This window comes from Pseudophryne corroboree, chromosome 1, assembly GCF_028390025.1.
Source record: "Pseudophryne corroboree isolate aPseCor3 chromosome 1, aPseCor3.hap2, whole genome shotgun sequence".
NCBI classification, from domain to species: Eukaryota; Metazoa; Chordata; class Amphibia; order Anura; family Myobatrachidae; genus Pseudophryne; species Pseudophryne corroboree.
Window position 1 is genome coordinate 165,897,526 of NC_086444.1, and position 18,453 is coordinate 165,915,978.

An 18,453-nucleotide genomic window follows, 5' to 3' on the forward strand; every position below is an offset into this window, starting at 1 on the left:
CTCGGCTGTCCCCAGAAGAACGTCAGCGTCGTCGTGAGGGTAGACTCTGCCTCTACTGTGGAGCGGCTGATCATTTTCTCAAGTTTTGCAAGTCTCGCCTGGGAAACGGGCAGTCCTAGCTTGTTCTGGAGAAGTCGAGCTAGGGTTTTTTTATCAATCTTCTCCGGCAGTGGACTGTTTACTCTCCGTGTCTCTGGTTTCTGAGTCTGAAGTCAAAACCGTTAAGGCACTGTTGGACTCAGGGGCTGCGGGGAATTTTATCTCCCTTTCCTGTGCCCAGAATCTGGGTTTGAAGTTACGGTCGGTCGAACGACCTATTACGATAACTGCTATTAATGGTACCCAAATTCCTAATGGTCTGATTTCAAGTCGTACTATGCCAAACAAGCTGCAAGTGGAGGCTTTGCATCAAGAACATCTGGAGTTCCTTGTGATTCGGGAGATGCCTCAGGATCTCGTTCTTGGTCTTCCCTGGCTCAAGCTTCACAACCCTCACGTCGACTGGAGGTCGACACAGATAATTTCTTGGAGTCCATTTTGTCATTCGAATTGTCTCACTCCTGTCTACCCGCTTCGTGTATCTTCCAAGTCGGACGAAGGGCTTATTCCAGAGGCTTATCGGGAGTTTACAGATGTGTTCTCGGAACAGGTGGCCGATCAGCTACCACCGCATAGACACTGGGACTGTCCTATTGAGCTCATTCCGGGGGAAATGCCACCTCGGGGTCGCACTTATCCTTTATCAGTACCCGAGACTCAAGCTATGTCAGAATATATCAAGTCTAATCTGCAGAAGGGATTCATCTGCCCCTCTACTTCCCCAGCGGGAGCAGGCTTCTTTTTTGTGAAGAAAAAGGACGGAGGCCTGAGGCCGTGTATCGACTATCGTGGTCTAAATGAAGTCACCATTAAGAATAAGTATCCTTTGCCGCTCATCACGGAGCTTTTTGATAGAGTTCGCGGAGCTCGAGTCTTCACCAAGCTCGATTTAAGGGGAGCTTATAACTTGATACGTATCCGACAAGGGGACGAATGGAAGACTGCCTTCAATACTAGGGACGGGCATTATGAGTACTTGGTAATGCCGTTCGGCCTCAGCAACGCCACCGCCGTCTTCCAGGGATTCATTAATGAAATCTTTCGGGATATGTTATACCTAAATGTAGTGGTATATTTGGATGACATCCTGATATTTTCGAAGAATCTCACTGAGCACAGAGTACAAGTTAAAGAGGTACTTCTTCGGTTGCGAGAGAACCATCTATACGGCAAGATTTCCAAGTGCACCTTTGAGGTCCCCTCTATTCCATTTCTGGGTTACATTATTTCAGGCACGGAGTTGCGTATGGATCCGGAGAAACTTTCTGCTATTCGGGACTGGACTCAGCCTCTTTCCTTGAAAGCGGTGCAACGATTTCTAGGGTTTGCAAATTACTACCGGAAATTCAGAAGGGGTTTCTCTACTATTGTGGCGCCTATTACTGCCCTAACCAAGAAGGGGGCTGACCCAAGCCATTGGTCCTCTGAAGCTGAAGCAGCGTTCGCTCAGTTGAAGGCAGCCTTTATGACCGCTCCGGTACTTCAGCAACCAGACTTTTTAAAACCATTCTTTCTGGAGGTTGATGCTTCTACGGTAGGCATTGGTGCCGTACTTTCGCAGTACGCTCCAGATGGGAAGTTACATCCATGTGGTTTCCATTCTCGCAAGTTCTCTCCTGCTGAACTAAATTACACCATTGGAGACAAAGAGCTGTTGGCAATAAAATCTGCCTTGGAAGAATGGAGATATCTTTTGGAAGGTGCTAAACATCTAATTATGATTTTCACGGATCACAAGAATTTGCTGTATCTCAAGACGGCCCAGTGCTTGAATCCCCATCAAGCAAGATGGGCGCTCTTCTTTGCCCGATTTTCGTTTGTCATTAAGTACCGAGCTGGAACTCTTAACACCAAGGCGGGTGCCCTATCCCGTTCCTTAATGGCTTCGGATGAGGAGAATTCCGTTGAAAAGGCTTTGATTCTCAGTCCAGTTTCTATTTCAGCGGCTCCCACCGCGTTGGGTCCTCCTCCTGAAAGAATGTCTGTGCCAGCTAAATTTCGACCAAGATTGTTGCAGTGGGCTCACATTTCCAAGTTTTCCGGCCATCCTGGAGTAAAAAAAGATGTGGGAATTTCTACGAAGATCTTACTGGTGGGACACTATGAAGAAGGACGTTCAAGAGTATGTCAACTCGTGTCCTCAATGTGCTCAGCACAAAATTCTTCGTCTGCCTCCTGCGGGGTTGTTGCACCCATTGTCCATTCCTAAGAGGCCTTGGACTCGTATCTCTATGGACTTTGTTACTGAACTGCCTCTCTGTAAGGGTCATAACACCGTCTGGGTGATTATTGACCGTTTCTCTAAGATGGCACATTTTGTTCCGTTGACCGGGTTACCATCAACTTCTAAGTTGGCTTTGTTATTTATTCGGGAACACTTCCGCCTGCACGGGTTACCTCTGGAAATAGTTTCTGACCGAGGGGTACAGTTTACGGCAAGATTCTGGAGAGCCCTCTGTACGGCCTTACAACTAAAGCTCAAGTTTTCATCCGCTTACCATCCACAGACCAATGGGCAAACTGAACGCGTCAATCAAGATTTAGAGACTTTTCTCCGTGTTTATCTCTCCCCCTCGCAAGATAATTGGGTGGAGTTGTTGCCCTGGGCCGAGTTCGCCCATAATCATCTATATCACTCTTCGACTGGTGAGTCTCCATTTTTCATTAATTATGGATTCCATCCCCAAGTTCCAGAATTACCCATTTGTCCTCCGGAAGAAGTTCCTGCTGCAGCCTCTACTCTCCGGCACTTCAGTCATATCTGGAGTCGAGTTCATGCCAACCTCAAGAGAGTTTCTGGCCGTTATAAGTTCTTTGCGGATAGGAAGCAACGGGCAGCTCCTCAATACAAGGTTGGTGACAGGGTATGGCTCTCTACCCGAATCTCCGTTTGAAGGTGCCCACTATAAAGTTCGCTCCAAGGTTCATTGGTCCTTATCCCGTGTTACAAGTCCTGAATCCGGTTGTTTGCAAATTGGGATTGCCTTCCCATCTCCGGATACCAAATTCCTTTCATGTCTCTCTTCTTCGCCCTCTTGTTTTGAACCGGTTTCATTCCAAGTCCCCAAGGCCAACCTCTGCAGAGGCTGAAGAGGGTACGGACTTTGAAATCAAAGCTATTCTTGATTCTCGCTATCTTCACAAGAATCTACAGTATTTGGTGGAATGGAAAGGTTTTGGCCCCGAGGAAAGGAGCTGGGTCAAAGCTACTGAAGTTACGGCTCCCTGACTGGTGCGGATTTTCCATTCCAGACATCCAACAAAACCTGGAAAGTGTCCAGGGGCCACTCCTGGGGGAGGGGGTACTGTCACACGCCATAGGCTGCGTTCGCCGCGCTTACCCCTGCGTGTCTGCTGGTCTGTGTTGCGTTCTCCGCCTTCGGTGGGCCACGGGCTCCGGTGTCTGGCTGGTGCGGCTCCCTGCGGTTCTCCAGGGCATGGGCGCCGCCATGACACCCGGCATCACGTGGACGGGGGGCAGGTGACGTCATCAGACTGCTCCGCCAATCCAGCGGTGGCGGGAGATTCAAAGTCAGACGCCGGACAGAGCCTCAGCGCCTGAGTATCGTCTTCCCTGACGTGGATGCCAGCGCTCTTGTTCCCGGCAAGGATCTCTGAAGTTGTACGCCAGTGTCTCCGGAATTTCCAGGTGCCAGTTCGCTGCACCGGTTCCAGTGTATTCAGCGGCCGGTGTATCTCTCTGCGGTCCAGTCACCAGTGCTCCTAGGAATCAGCGTGGGCTGCGGGTCCTAAATCACCGTTCTCAAGTTCTACGAATCACCAGCATCTTAAACCACTGCACTTCAGTTCTTCACATCATCAGCGTCTCAGTCACCGTTCTCCAGTTCTACAAATCAACAGCGTCTTAAACCACCGCACTTAAGTTCTTCAAATCATCAGCGTCTCAGTCACCGTTCTTACTTCTACAAATCATCAGCGTCCTAAACCTCTGCACTTTAGTTCTTCAAATTACCAGTGTCTTAATCTCCGCTCACAAGTTCTTTAACCATCTGTGTATTTAACCACCATTTACAAGTTCTTCAAGTTATCAGTGACTTTTAAACATCACCCACAGTTCCTTCAGTCACCAGCATCTCTAATATTGCTCACAAAACCCTTCAATGGGTCTGGACATTCCCTCATAAGTTCCTTTACGATATATGACTTTAAGTTGTTCTTTTCCTGCAATAAAGCTCTTCAATATTTCACCAAACCTTACTGTCAGCGTCCTGTATGAGGAAATCCTATATTAGGCCACCCCTGTTCCGGCTCAGTTGTGGTTCCTCTTCCCAGCCATCGGAAGAATCCCTGAGTCCACAACACCCTCAGTCTAGGCCAGTGACACGCTGACTCCCTGCACCTGTCCCTGTGTATCACGCTGACTCCCCCCTGCACCATGCACCTGCGTCTTACACTGACGCCCTGTCCTGCGCCTCTCCCTTTGTATAAGACTGATCCTCTATCTTGCGCCTCTCCCTGTATATTACACTGATCCCCTGTCCTGCACTTGTCCCTGTGCATTACTCTGATTCCATGCCTGTGCTGTACTTCTCCCTGTATATGACACTGACTCATACTACACCTCACTGTATATTACACTCATCCCCTGTACTGTACTTCTCATCATGTGTATTGTCTGCACTGTCACTGTATATTACACGCATCCCCTGTACTGTACTGCTCCCTGTATATGACACTGACTCTCATACTACACCTCACTGTATATTACACTGAATACTCCTACTATAACTGTATGTTACACTGTTTCCTCGTACACCTTACTGTATATTACCTGACTCCTCCACCTCACTGTATTGATTTCTTGTACTACACCTCTCACCTCCTGTTGTATCTCACTATAGATTACAGACTCCTCCTACTACACCTCTCAGTGTATATTACATTCAACCCCTGTATTGCACCTCTCGCTGCTAATACACTGACTCCAGCTACTATGCATCTCACTAATTATTGTCCTTTATTTATATGGCACCACAGTCGGTCCACAGCATCTTATGAAGTATAGAAACAGTATAATAATACCCAAGTAAGCAGCAGGGCAGCAGAACCCAAGGTATAGGTGCCATTGTAGGCAGTGGGCAGCAGATGATGGTATAAGGGAAGAGGGTTCTGCTCATGAGAGTGTGCAGTTTAAAGGGAAGGGGCAGACAGACGGGTGACACAGAGGCGAGATACAGTGAACAAGGAGCATGGTGTAATGGGTTAGGATGAGAGCTTAAAGGCTGCACGGGGACTCTTTGCGCTCACCCCGCTGCTGGAATTCTGGCAGGTGGGATGCCGCTGTCAGGAAATTGACTGCTGGCATCTTGTCCATCAGTAAATCATAATGAATCCGGTAGGAGAGGCGGCGAAGTGGGCGGTTGGGAGTGTGAAGGGAGAAAGGTCAGAGATATAAATAAGGGTGGATTTAGTGAGGGCTTTGTACTGTAAGTGAGTTTGAGAAATTGGGTTCTAAATGGGAAGGGGAGGCAGATAATAGTACATTTGGAGAGGAAGATGAGTCGGGCAGCAGCATTGCGGACAGATTGGAGTGGAGAGAGGTGGAAGACAGGGATGCCAGATACCAACAGGTTACAGTTGTCCAGTCTGGAGATGGCCAGTGAGTGGATGATGGTCTTAGTTGCCACCAGGGAGTGAAGGGATCTGATCTTGGAGAGGTTTTTATATGGAAACGGCAGGACTGTGAGAGGTACTAAGGTGCAGGTGTATAAAGCCTGGAGAAGTGATAAAGCACCAGCCAATCAGCTCCAATATGTAAATTGCCATTAAGGAGCTGATTGGCTGGTGCATTATCACTTTGCACTTATCACAGCTTTATCACTTCTCCAGGCTTAATACATCTGCCCCTAAATGTGAGGTTTAAAGGAGAGGGAGGAGTCAAGAATGACTCCAGGAAAGTGCACTTGCATGCAGAGGAGATGGTGGTGCTGTCAATAGCTAAAGAAATTGGGGAAGGTGAGGTTATGCTGGAGGGTGGGAAGATGATCAGCTCAGTCCTAGACATCTTAAATTTAAGAAAGCGCTGGGGCATCCAGGAGGAAATAGCATGGGTGACAGTACACTGACTCCTGCTACTATTTCTCTCACTGCCCATTATACTGACTACTTCTACTACGCATCTCATTGTGAGCTAACCTGTCATTTGCTCATGTAGTACTAGATGTTGCCTAATGCATGTCAGTTATTTTGTGTGAATTACCCCATTGCCAGGCTCTGTATCTGTGGGTAGATGTGGTGATCTTTATTTTATGCTGTATGGGATATACACTGCTTGTCAGAAGTTTTCAAACTCCCCTATTTTTATTGAAATTAAAGCAGTTCAACTCCAGTGAATAGCCTGCAATGGCGTTATGGTAAACGGTAAACTGCAAATGTTTAGGATAGCAAAAACGAAAAAATAATTTTCACAGTTTAAAAAGAACGCCTTTCTCAGACAAGTAATGGGTTATGAGCTTACAGCTACCACTATGTGTAGGTAGACTTCACTTTAAAGTGCAATTTACTGTGTTGAGTGAATTTATTTTCTTGCCTTTTATGTTTTTAGTTTAGTTTTATTATATTATTTCATTATTATTATTATTATTATTATTATTATTATTATTATGCCCTGCCAAACATACCGAACTCCTTAACTGCAAATACAGAGCCTGCATCATTCCACTTTCAGTAATGTGTACTTGTGTTTATGTGGATGCATTGCAGAACTGGGAGTGTGCAATCCTATGATGCAGCAGTAGCAGGTGACGCTGTAAATGCATCTCTGATCCATCATGTCCACCTTGAGCAATCTGGAGGTCCCTGAGGAGCTGTCGGGAGAGGAGTGTGTGGGCAGCATGCCTGACATCAAGGTGGAGCACGTCATAGACTCTAATCCTGATGAAGGTCCTGCTCAGAATGTGGCCATGGGAATGAAGTTCATTTTACCAAACAGATTTGACATGAACGTTTGTTCTCGCTTTGTAAAGTCCTTAAATGAAGAAGACAGTAAAAATATCCAAGATCAAGTAAACTCTGACCTGGAAGTAGCTTCTGTCCTGTTTAAAGGTCAGGTCATTTGTTTTTCATATTTGCCGTAATTTTTTTTATTTTTAAGTACACTGGGGAGGGGGGGGGGGGGGTTTACCTATGGGTCATGTTAACAAAATTTGGGAATTGTGTAAGGTGTGTCCAAATGACACAATATTTCACAAGTGTACCGGATTATCAAATCGCTAGATTTTAACACAAATACAGATTTTACATTGTTTCTTCAATAAAACGATGTATCTTGGTATCCTGCATTATAAACGTGTAGCGCTTAATCTATCTGCAGCACAAGGAATTCCCTACCTCTGTACATGGGGTGTGTGTGTCTAGAATTTAAAGTAAAATTACAGAAGTACAAGGGTGCTTAAACAGGATAATTACAGAGATGTTCACTAATTTGCACTTATACATAATTACAAACTGCAAATAACTAAAAGGCCTCAAAAACGGCCCGCTTTTTCCACCAGCGCAGGTGAGAAAACATGTGGATTCGTCGATCCACATGTTTTTCGCACCTGCTAAATTTTTCGCCTAGGCCAAAAAACAGCCCTGCTATTGAATAGGGCGAATACCCATTCGCCGTAAAAATAGCAAAAAGTCCTGTTTGTTTGTTTTTTTTTTTTTGCCTAGGCGAATAAAACGGACCTAGTTGAATAGGATAGAATGAGAAATAGTGTATTTTTCTCTATTTATAGAAAGAGAATGTTTGACTGTACAATTAATTGTTGTCCTTTTTCTCCAGCTGAATGCAACATACACACCTCCCCATCTCCAGGCATACAAGTGCGACATGTCTACACCCCATCAACCACCAAGCATTTTTCTCCCATCAAGCAATCAACGACACTGACAAACAAACACAGAGGCAATGAAATATCAACTACCCCCCTGCTGGTGAATTGTAAGCATTTTATTTCCCATAATAGCCTTCAATATATTCCATGCACTTTTGGAATATATACCAACATTTTGAATAGCATTTACCTTTTTAAAATCTGGGATTTTTTTGGACTCTCCTAGTGTTCCCACTAGAAATTCTAGAGGGCAGGGCGCCGGACTGCGGGGGCATATGTGTGCGCGCTCGGGGGTGTGGTCATGCAAAATAGGGGGCGTGGTCTTGTAACATCATTGAAGTCGGCTGTGCGGCCCACAGGCGTTACTACAGGGGGCGTGGGTGGCCGGCAGCGTCACTGTTGGGAGCGTGCTCAGCACCTACAGAGGTGCTGGGCTTCTCCCAAACTCTCTCCCATAGCGTGAATGGATGCCGTGCGCATGCACATGGCATCTTTACACGCTGGGAGGTCATCAAGTGGACTGCTGTCTTAGCAGGGCAGCGCAAAAAGGGCAGGGCGGATTTTGCCCTTAAAAAATCGGGCAGGGTGCGGCGCCCTGCTAAAACAGCCTAGCGTGAACGCTACTCATCCTGTATAAGTGAACGTCATCCTGGAAAAAGCAATGTTCTTTACTCCAGGCATAGTTTAATTCCCTGGACCTTTGTGACTAATTTCCCATCCTTATGGTGTTCTGTGCTTTCCAATGTATATATACCACAGCTAAATACAAAAAAAAAAGTGTTTATTGCACAATTTTCTTGCAATTGTTAAAATGTGCGTGGAGTAAGTAAGTTTAGTTCATGAATATAGTGTAATCCTTTCCTTAGTGTACAGATGTGGCTTAAGTTACGAATCTTTTTTTGTCACTGATCAGACCTAATTTATCTCTGACATACTGGACTGTGGGGATAATTAAGAGTTGATCACAGCAGGAATTTTGTTAGCAGTTGGGCAAAACCATGTGTACTGCAGGGGGGGGCAGATATAACATGTGCAGAGAGAGTTAGATTTGTGTGGGTTATTTTGTTTCTGTGCAGGGTAAATACTGGCTGCTTTATTTTTACACTGCAATTTAGATTCCAGTTTAAACACACCCCACCCAAATCTAACTCTCTGCACATGTTATATCTGTCCCCCTGTAGTGCACATGGGCCCTCATTCCGAGTTGTTCGCTCGCTAGCTGCTTTTAGCAGCTTTGCACACGCTAAGCCGCCGCCTACTGGGAGTGAATCTTAGCATATCAAAATTGCGAACGAAAGATTAGCAGAATTGCGAATAGACACTTCTTAGCAGTTTCTGAGTAGCTTCAAACTTACTCGGCATCTGCGATCAGTTCAGTGCTAGTCGTTCCTGGTTTGACGTCACAAACACACCCAGCGTTCGCCCAGACACTCCCCCGTTTCTGCAGCCACTCCCGCGTTTTTCCCGGAAACGGTAGCGTTTTTTCGCACACTCCCATAAAACGGCCAGTTTCCGCCCAGAAACACCCACTTCCTGTCAATCACACTCCGATCACCAGAACGAAGAAAAAACCTTGTAATGCCGTGAGTAAAATTCCTAACTGCATAGCAAATTTACTTGGCGCAATCGCACTGCGGACATTGCGCATGCGCATTAGCGACTAATCGCTCCGTTGTGAGAAAAAAATACCGAGCGAACAACTTGGAATGACCCCCATGGTTTTGCCAAACTGCTAACAAATTTGCAGCTGCGATCAACTCTGAATTAGGCCCTGTGACGGGTGTCAGAACAAACGTCAAGGAGACCAATGTTACCTCTCTGCATGGACATACACATTTTGCTTGTCACACTGACCATGTTGTCTCTCAGTTCAGCTCAAAAGTGAATTGAGGAGTAATACAGAGGGTATATTGGTTCAGTATTTTTTGAGCTGATCATTTTTTTTGGGGTGTGGTATGATGTGTACAAAGTCATAATATTGACATAATGTCGACGTGGGAATGCCGACATGCTCATGATGTTGAATTCATCATGTAAACATGGACCTAACCCTAATACCTGCCCCGCCCAGCATAACCCTAACCTCACCAGTTCCTGGCTCTAACACTCCCATTCCACAGCCTGACCTTAATGTCAACATTCTGACAGTGTCAGCATTTCACATGTTGACGTTCTGAGAATGTCCATATGTTACCTTTCGACATTGTAACAATATCTCTATCGTACGTGTTAATATTGTAAATGTTGACCTAATGACTACATCCCATTATTTTTTTAATTTTTTGTTTTTTAGTTTTATTTACTTTCTACATTTTGTGATGCTCCAAAACCAGGCCATATAAAGAGGGGGTGGGGGGCATATCCGAGTCAGGGTCTCTCTGGGGGCCTTGGTATGACAGGGAGGCACAGCTTATGATGGGCTGTGGCCACCCTCCCACACTTGCTCACATCCCCTTAGTGCTGGGACACAACCAATCTCTTGGTGGCCTTGCTCTTAAGGAATGTAGACGCTATTTTATTTACTTTACAACTGTTTAAACTAATAATAAAAAGTAATAATTCTCTATAAAATAAAAAAGCATAAATAAGTAGTAGGGAAAAAGTTACAGATTATGCTTAGAAAGTAAACATATTGGGCCTAATTCAGAGTTGATCGCAGCAGCAAATTTGTTAGCAGTTGGGCAAAACCATGTGCACTGCAGGGGGGGCAGATATAACATTTGCAGAGAGAGTCAGATCTGGGTGGGTTATTTTGTTTCTGTGCAGGGTAAATACTGGCTGCTTTATTTTTACACTGCAATTTAGATTTCAGTTTGAACACACCCCACCCAAATCTAACTCTCTGCACATGTTATATCTGCCCCCCCCCCCCTGCAGTGCACATGGTTTTGCCCAATTGCTAACAAATTTGCTGCTGCGATCAACTCTGAATTATCCCCATTGAGAGGTAGTCATTATACTACCAAGCATACACTCTCTGACCTGAGTTTAGCACAGACTGTGTAATGTGCTGACACCTGCAGGACAATTCAGTTCTCAGTAATGTGTGGGAGTTACACTAGAGCAGGGGTGGGCAATTATTTCAGCTGGGCGGGGCGCTTAACACTTCCAGCGAATATTCGAGGGCCACACACAATACTCAAAAAGAGTCCCCTTTTTACACATTACGGCAGACAGCGTCCCCCTTTTTACACATTACGGCAGACAGCGTCCCCCTTTTTACACATTACGGCAGACAGCGTCCCCCTTTTTTACACATTACGGCAGACAGCGTCCCCCTTTTTTACACATTACGGCAGACAGCGTCCCCCTTTTTTACACATTACGGCAGACAGCGTCCCCCTTTTTTACACATTACGGCAGACAGCGTCCCCCTTTTTTACACATTACGGCAGACAGCGTCCCCCTTTTTTACACATTACGGCAGACAGCGTCCCCCTTTTTTACACATTACGGCAGACAGCGTCCCCCTTTTTACACATTACGACAGACAGCGCCCTCGTTTTTACACATCAGCTTAAGCACTGATCCAGGGGCTGGCTGGACAGGGGGTTTACCTGTTTGTCACACTGGCAGACGATCCCCGCTGTCCGATGATCCGCGCTGCTGCTGCCGCCCGGAGTCACTGCTGATGTGGCCTCTGCCCGCTCCTGCTCGCTGCCCGCATCTTCTCCTCACTGACCGCCGCCGCGCCTGCTCACTGCAGTGCAGCTCAGCCTGTCGGGCTGCTTGTCATTGCACTCTGATGGGGCACAGCGGGCCAGGCAGGATCGGTCCGCGGGCCGCATGTTGCCCACCCCTACACGAGAGGAACAATGTTGATTTTCCTGCGCTCCTCTCTGGGCTGAGAATGGGTGATTATGTTGCCGGGAAAACGCTTTGTACACCAGCAACTCGCAGCCATCGCTGTAATTAAATTGCCTCCACAGAGAAGTCCAGTATAGTGTTCAAGGGCCGTTCTAGGCTGTGCACAGAAGTGTCCACATGACACATATGGCTCGGTATGCTTTGCTTTCTGCTCAATAACTAAATGTCATTATACTGCAGGCAGAAATAAGCTGGTTGGGATGTTCAGGGGTTTGCTTTAAACTGAGTAAAATGTTTGTCTTCCTCCCTGTCACAGCCTTGTCCGTTCACCAGTTGGCAGCTCAAGGGGAGATGGTGTATTTGGCAAGCCGGCTTGAACAAGGTAACACATGATCTACGATGTGACCCAGTATAAATAGCATCTTCTAGTGTAGGTAACCCTGCAGGAATATGGTCAGTCACTTATATCGGAAACACTGCTGTTTGAGTAATATCTTGGATCATGAATGTACAAACTTGTATTGAAAGATCGTTGTATGGGAGATTGGTGTCAACTGTATGAATGAGCCTTAAAGGAGACTGAAAGGGATTTGCATAAAGTATTCTGTAATTGGGATGACTTGTTCTCTGATAATTAGCGCACCACATGCAGTGGCCGGATCCCATTATCTGCCAGCCTCACAGTTGTCCTTACCCTTGACATTACGCTGTGCCCCGGTATCCTTATTAAATGTCCTTATGCGGTAGTGGCTCACATGGGACGAAGCACAGAGAGGAGTCTGTGTTGTAGATTAGTTTCCACGACTTGTTTCAGCAGTCGGATAACGCTTTCCTTAATTATAAACAATTTCCCAAGCATGTATGAATTATATGTAATTGTATACATTTCTCTAACGTCCTAAGTGGATGCTGGGGACTCCGTCAGGACCATGGGGAATAGCGGCTCCGCAGGAGACAGGGCACAAAAATAAAGCTTTAGGATTAGGTGGTGTGTACTGGCTCCTCCCCCTATGACCCTCCTCCAAGCCTCAGTTAGGTTTTTGTGCCCGTCCGAGCAGGGTGCAATCTAGGTGGCTCTCCTAAAGAGCTGCTTAGAAAAAGTTTTTAGGTTTTTTATTTTCAGTGAGTCCTGCTGGCAACAGGCTCACTGCATCGAGGGACTTAGGGGAGAGAATTTCAACTCACTTGCGTGCAGGATGGATTGGATTCTTAGGCTACTGGACACCATTAGCTCCAGAGGGAGTCGGAACACAGGTCTCACCCTGGGGTTCGTCCCGGAGCCGCGCCGCCGACCCCCCTTACAGATGCTGAAGATTGAAGGTCCGGAAACAGGCGGCAGAAGGCTCTTCAGTCTTCATGAAGGTAGCGCACAGCACTGCAGCTGTGCGCCATTGTTGTCACACACTTCACACCAAGCGGTCACGGAGGGTGCAGGGCGCTGCTGGGGGCGCCCTGGGCAGCAATATTTAATACCTTTATGGCAAAAGAATACATCACATATAGCCATTGAGGCTATATGTATGTATTTAACCCATGCCAGTTATCTAAATCCACGGGAGGAAAGCCCGCCGAAATAGGGGGCGGGGCTTATTCTCCTCAGCACACAGCGCCATTTTCCTGCTCAGCTCCGCTGTGAGGAAGGCTCCCAGGACTCTCCCCTGCACTGCACTACAGAAACAGGGTAAAACAGAGAGGGGGGGCATTTTTTGGCGATATTTTGATATATTTAAGCTGCTATAAGGAACAACACTTATATAAGGTTGTTCCCATATATATTATGGCGCTTGGGTGTGTGCTGGCAAACTCTCCCTCTGTCTCCCCAAAGGGCTAGTGGGGTCCTGTCTTCGATAAGAGCATTCCCTGTGTGTCTGCTGTGTGTCGGTACGTGTGTGTCGACATGTATGAGGACGATGTTGGTGTGGAGGCAGAGCAATTGCCGATAATGGTGATGTCACCCCCCAGGGAGTCGACACCGGAATGGATGGCTTTGTTTATGGAATTACGTGATAATGTCAGCACATTACAAAAATCAGTTGACGACATGAGACGGCCGGCAAACCAGTTAGTACCTGCCCAGGCGTCTCAGACACCGTCAGGGGCTGTAAAGCGCCCTTTACCTCAGTCGGTCGACACAGACCCAGACACAGACACTGAATCTAGTGTCGACGGTGATGAAACAAACGTATTTTCAAGTAGGGCCACACGTTATATGATCACGGCAATGAAGGAGGCTTTGCATATCTCTGATACTGCAAGTACCACAAAAAGGGGTATTATGTGGGGGGTGAAAAAACTACCTGTAGTTTTTCCTGAATCAGAGGAATTAAATGATGTATGTGATGAAGCGTGGGTTAACCCAGATAGAAAAGTGCTAATTTCAAAAAAGTTATTAGCATTATACCCTTTCCCGCCAGAGGTTAGGGCGCGCTGGGAAACACCCCCTAGGGTGGATAAGGCGCTCACACGCTTATCAAAACAAGTGGCGTTACCGTCTCCTGATACGGCCGCCCTCAGGGATCCAGCTGATAGGAGACTGGAAACTACCCTAAAAAGTATATACACACATACTGGTGTTATACTGCGACCAGCCATCGCCTCAGCCTGGATGTGCAGTGCTGGGGTCGTCTGGTTGGATTCCCTGACTGAAAATATTGATACCCTGGATAGGGACAGTATTTTATTGACTATAGAGCAATTAAAGGATGCTTTCCTTTATATGCGAGATGCTCAGTGAGATATTTGCACTCTGGCATCGAGAGTAAATGCGATGTCCATATCTGCCAGAAGGAGTTTATGGACGCGACAGTGGTCAGGTGATGCGGATTCCAAACGACATATGGAAGTATTGCCGTATAAAGGGGAGGAATTATTTGGCGTCGGTCTATCGGATCTGGTGGCCACGGCAACTGCCGGAAAATCCACCTTTTTACCTCAGACCCCCTCCCAACAGAAAAAGACACCGTCTTTTCAGCCGCAGTCCTTTCGGTCCTATAAGAACAAGCGGACAAAAGGACAGTCATATCTGCCTCGGGGCAGAGGAAGGGGTAAGAGAGGGCAGCAAGCAGCCCCTGTCCAGGAACAGAAGCCCTCTCAGGGTTCTGCAAAGCCCTCAGCATGACGCTGGGGCCTTACAAGCGGACTCAGGAGCGGTGGGGGGTCGACTCAAGAATTTCAGCGCACAGTGGGCTTGCTCACAGGTGGACCCCTGGATCCTGCAGGTAGTATCTCAGGGTTACAGGTTGGAATTCGAGAAGTCTCCCCCTCGCAGGTTCCTAAAGTCTGCTTTGCCAACGTCTCCCTCAGACAGGGCGACGGTATTGGAAGCCATTCACAAGCTGTTTTCTCAGCAGGTGATAGTCAAGGTACCCCTCCTACAACAGGGAAAGGGGTATTACTCCACGCTATTTGTGGTACCGAAGCCGGACGGCTCGGTGAGACCTATTCTAAATCTGAAATCTTTGAACCTGTACATACAAAAATTCAAGTTCAAGATGGAGTCACTCAGAGCAGTGATAGCGAATCTGGAAGAAGGGGACTTTATGGTGTCCCTGGACATAAAGGATGCTTACCTGCATGTCCCAATTTGCCCTTCACATCAAGGGTACCTCAGGTTCGTGGTGCAAAACTGTCATTATCAGTTTCAGACGCTGCCGTTTGGATTGTCCACGGCACCTCGGGTCTTTACCAAGGTAATGGCCGAAATGATGATTCTTCTGCGAAGAAGAGGCGTATTAATTATCCCTTACTTGGACGATCTCCTGATAAGGGCAAGGTCCAGAGAACAGCTGGAGGACGGAGTAGCACTAACCCGACTAGTGCTGCAACAACACGGGTGGATTCTGAATTTTCCAAAATCTCAGTTGACCCCGACGACACGTCTGCTGTTCCTGGGAATGATTCTGGACACGGTTCAGAAAAAGGTGTTTCTTCCGGAGGAGAAAGCCAGGGAGTTATCCGAACTTGTCAGGAACCTCCTAAAACCAGGGAAAGTGTCTGTGCATCAATGCACAAGAGTCCTGGGAAAGATGGTGGCTTCTTACGAAGCGATTCCATTCGGCAGATTCCACGCACGAACTTTTCAGTGGGATCTGCTGGACAAATGGTCCGGATCACATCTGCAGATGCATCAGCGGATAACCTTATCGCCACGGACAAGGGTGTCTCTTCTGTGGTGGTTGCAGAGTGCTCATCTGTTAGAGGGCCGCAGATTCGGCATACAGGACTGGGTCCTGGTGACCACGGATGCCAGTCTGAGAGGCTGGGGAGCGGTCACACAGGGAAGAAACTTCCAGGGAGTATGGTCAAGCCTGGAGATGTCTCTTCACATAAATATACTGGAGCTAAGAGCGATTTACAATGCTCTAAGTCTGGCAAAACCCCTGCTTCAGGGTCAGCCGGTGTTGATCCAGTCGGACAACATCACGGCAGTCGCCCACGTAAACAGACAGGGCGGCACAAGAAGCAGGACAGCAATGGCAGAAGCTGCAAGGATTCTTCGCTGGGCGGAAGATCATGCGATAGCACTGTCAGCAGTATTCATTCCGGGAGTGGACAACTGGGAAGCAGACTTCCTCAGCAGACACGATCTACACCCGGGAGAGTGGGGACTTCATCCAGAAGTCTTCCACATGATTGTGAACCGTTGGGAAAAACCAATGGTGGATATGATGGCGTTCCGCCTCAACAAAAAACTGGACAGGTATTGCGCCAGGTCAAGAGACCCTCAGGCAATAGCTGTGGACGCTCTGGTAACACCGTGGGTGTTCCAGTCAGTGTATGTGTTCCCTCCTCTGCCTCTCATACCAAAAGTACTGAGAATTATACGGCAAAAGGGAGTAAGAACGATACTAGTGGCTCCGGATTGGCCAAGAAGAACTTGGTACCCGGAAGGAACTTCAAGAGATGCTCACGGAGGATCCGTGGCCTCTACCTCTAAGACGGGACCTGCTTCAGCAGGGACCGTGTCTATTCCAAGACTTACCGCGGCTGCGTTTGACGGCATGGCGGTTGAACGCCGAATTCTAAGGGAAAAAGGCATTCCGGAAGAGGTCATTCCTACACTGGTAAAAGCCAGGAAGGAGGTGACTGCACAACATTATCACCGCATTTGGAGGAAATATGTTGCGTGGTGTGAGGCCAGGAAGGCCCCCACGGAGGAATTTCAACTGGGTCGATTCCTACATTTCCTGCAAACAGGATTGTCTATGGGCCTCAAATTGGGGTCCATTAAGGTTCAAATTTCGGCCCTGTCGATTTTCTTCCAGAAAGAATTGGCTTCAGTTCCTGAAGTCCAGACTTTTGTAAAAGGAGTACTACATATACAGCCCCCGGTTGTGCCCCCAGTGGCACCGTGGGATCTTAATGTAGTCTTGGATTTTCTCAAATCCCATTGGTTTGAGCCGCTCAAATCGGTGGAGTTGAAGTATCTTACATGGAAAGTAACCATGCTACTGGCCCTGGCTTCAGCCAGGAGAGTATCAGAATTGGCGGCTTTATCATATAAGAGCCCATATCTGATTTTCCATACGGACAGGGCAGAACTGCGGACGCGTCCTCATTTCTCTGTCCTCCATCTGGGGGACGCTGCGCCGTTACTTGTGGGTTAGAGGTGTGTGGTAGTGGAGATTGGCACAGAACTATCAAAAGCTGACTCCTCCCCCCTCTAACCCCTCCCATCTCCTTCCTGCTCAGCCCTGATCAGTTTTTAGTTTTGTGCCTGTGGAGTACAGACACAGTTTTGATTTCTCTTTAGGAATTTTTTTTTTTTTTTTATTATTTCTTCTTTCACAAATACCTAGTCCCTGTTTACAGGTGACAGGTATAACAGTGGAAGGGGTTAGTATCCCATTCCAGACTGCTGCAGGGAGGCCACTATACCTTCGGTCACTGGGGCCTTCAGAGAGAGAAAGAGAGAAGACAGCAGCATCAGGTACTGGACAGCCACAATCTGTCATTGACAGTATTGGGCTGTCCCTATTTCCTATTATTAATGTCCCTATTTCCTGTTATTAATGGTGAATTTATTGGGACTACCAAACTCCTCCTCCCCTCCCTCCCCCCCCCCCCCCCCCCCCCCCCCCCGAGCGCGCGATCACCCACAGACAGCACGGAGGCTGATCTGGGGTGAAATGTGAGGTGGAGGACTGTGTTAGGTCCGGGAGGGTGTTATTCACTCCCTGGACCGTTACTTGGCTGCCGTGACAACCGCTCTGTGTAGCGGCGCACGGGAGCCGAACTTCCGGTTTTTGACGAGATGAGAATGACGTCAGGCGGGCAGAGCCGTCTTCCCGCTCAGCTCTGCCCGCGCGCGCGCACGGCTGGTCACGGCGCCATCTTCTCTGCCTGCACACAGGGGACGCTGTGCTACGGAGGAGGATTACATACACAGGGGGATAAAAACCGCAAGTATAAAAGGGGGGGAGGGGGATCACAGTGTCTCCTCTAGTCTGGTGGCTAGAGCAGCATATTAACAAAGAGCAAGTCTAGTGGGTTGAATCTCAGATATTTTTTAACACAACTTGGGGGACATAGTTCACCAGAGTAAAGATGACCAGCAAGCCAGAGAAACCTACTAAGGGAAAAACAACCTCAGTGGTTTATTTCTCATGTTCACAATGTGGCACAAAGCTGGCTAAGGGGAGTGCTGACGCAGGGACCCTCTGTACATCATGCTCTGGTGCACCAGCGGCAGATCAGCAGGGCAGAT

At 47.5% G+C, this 18,453-nt stretch overlaps 1 protein-coding gene across 1 annotated transcript in view; it reads left to right on the plus strand.

The window, feature by feature from the left end:
• Positions 1-18,453, plus strand: part of ANKRA2 (ankyrin repeat family A member 2) — a 53,061-nt gene that overhangs the window by 8,423 nt on the left and 26,185 nt on the right. Inside the window, exons 2-4 of the mRNA XM_063963872.1 lie at positions 6,823-7,164; positions 7,889-8,047; positions 12,064-12,129. Coding sequence (XP_063819942.1) covers positions 6,891-7,164; positions 7,889-8,047; positions 12,064-12,129 — 499 coding nt within the window. The 5' untranslated portion in view covers positions 6,823-6,890. The remainder of the gene's footprint in view (positions 1-6,822; positions 7,165-7,888; positions 8,048-12,063; positions 12,130-18,453) is intronic.